Raw genomic sequence first — 1243 nt, 5'->3', positions numbered from 1 at the left:
GCCGAGTGGTGCCCCCCGTAGATTTCCCCCACCAGCCTCTTCATCTCCTCCAGGGAGCTGGTGAGCATCAGGATATAGTTTCTGGCCAGCAGGAGGGTGGCGATTTTGGAGAGTTTTCTCACGGAAGGTCCGTGGGCGTAGGGCATCACCTCCCGCAGCCCGTCCATGGCGAGGTTGAGGTCGTGCATCCTCTTACGCTCCCGGCCGTTGATCTTCAGCCGCAACTGCTGCAGGTCCTGCTCCGAGAGCTGCTTCTTGATTTTGTACTTGCTGCCTTCCCCTCCGGCTTTGGAGCCGTTCCTGGAGAGGCCTTCCCCGGACATCTTCTGCACCAGGTCGTTCTGGGTAGAGGAGACGGAATTGAGTCGACTGTCTTGGTGGTGGTGATGGTGGTGGTGGTGGTGATGGTCTCTCAGGTACATCTCATCCATGTCTGGCGAGGAAGCTCTGCTGGAGACAGAGCTGGAATCAGAATTCATTGTATTCGGGCTTCTGAGCAAGAAACTCTTCCCTGCTCTGGAGGTGGTCGAACAAGACGACTCTCCTTCAAAAAGCAACGAAAACGGAACGAAAAAGATATAAACGGACGGCAGGCTCTGACAGCGAAGGGCTGGAAATGCTGGGGGAAGAGGAAAAAAGCCCCTCAGTCCCCTCTCTCCCCAGTCTCTCCTCTCTCTCTCCCCCAGTTATTCAGCCTGTTTTACAGGATGGCTAGTTAGTGTATGCTTGGACTAACCTCAGCCTGAAAAAGAGGGGCTTTTATAGAGCTGCAGCAGAGAGCAGAGACAAAAGGAGCCCTCCTATGTATAATGGTCTAGTTAGGATGACGTGCCATTATTCAGGGCGGTGCGCTTTGACTGTCCCATTTAGCAAGGACCCCTATTCATATTCATTGTGGTGCCACCCGGGACACCTCAGCCACGGACCATCAGGAGTCAAGGAGACACAAAACCCCTCTGATTGACACCGCACACTCATCGCTCCGTGTGCGCGCCATCTCCTCCCCCTGCCCCTCATTTCCAATATAAAACCTCATCCCGTCTACAGTAGGGAGGCGAGGGGCTGCGGGGGGCTGCGCGCCTGCTCGGGGCCGGCGAGGAAATCCCGGCCGCGGGCGGCAGTGGGCAGGAGCAGCCCGGGGAAGTCCCCCCGCTCCGGCGGGAGGGGGTGAGGGAAGTCGGTCGCCCCCGTCCTGCAGCCTGCCCGGCTCCAGGCAAGGCTCTACGCTTTGTTTGCCTTTCCC

The 1243-nt window shown here is 57.8% G+C and overlaps 1 protein-coding gene across 1 annotated transcript; it reads right to left on the bottom strand.

Moving 5' to 3' along the window:
• Positions 1-7: 7 nt before the first annotated feature.
• Positions 8-479, bottom strand: OLIG3 (oligodendrocyte transcription factor 3; the record flags this gene model as incomplete). The annotated part of the gene is made up of 1 exon (XM_010178496.2): positions 8-479. A coding segment is annotated over exon 1 (472 nt), but the record flags the coding sequence as incomplete, so codon positions are not given.
• Positions 480-1243: the final 764 nt, after the last annotated feature.

Source organism: Antrostomus carolinensis, unplaced genomic scaffold (assembly GCF_000700745.2).
Source record: "Antrostomus carolinensis isolate BGI_N321 unplaced genomic scaffold, ASM70074v2 Scaffold52161, whole genome shotgun sequence".
NCBI classification, from domain to species: domain Eukaryota; kingdom Metazoa; phylum Chordata; class Aves; order Caprimulgiformes; family Caprimulgidae; genus Antrostomus; species Antrostomus carolinensis.
This window is presented reverse-complemented; position numbering and strand designations above follow the sequence as displayed.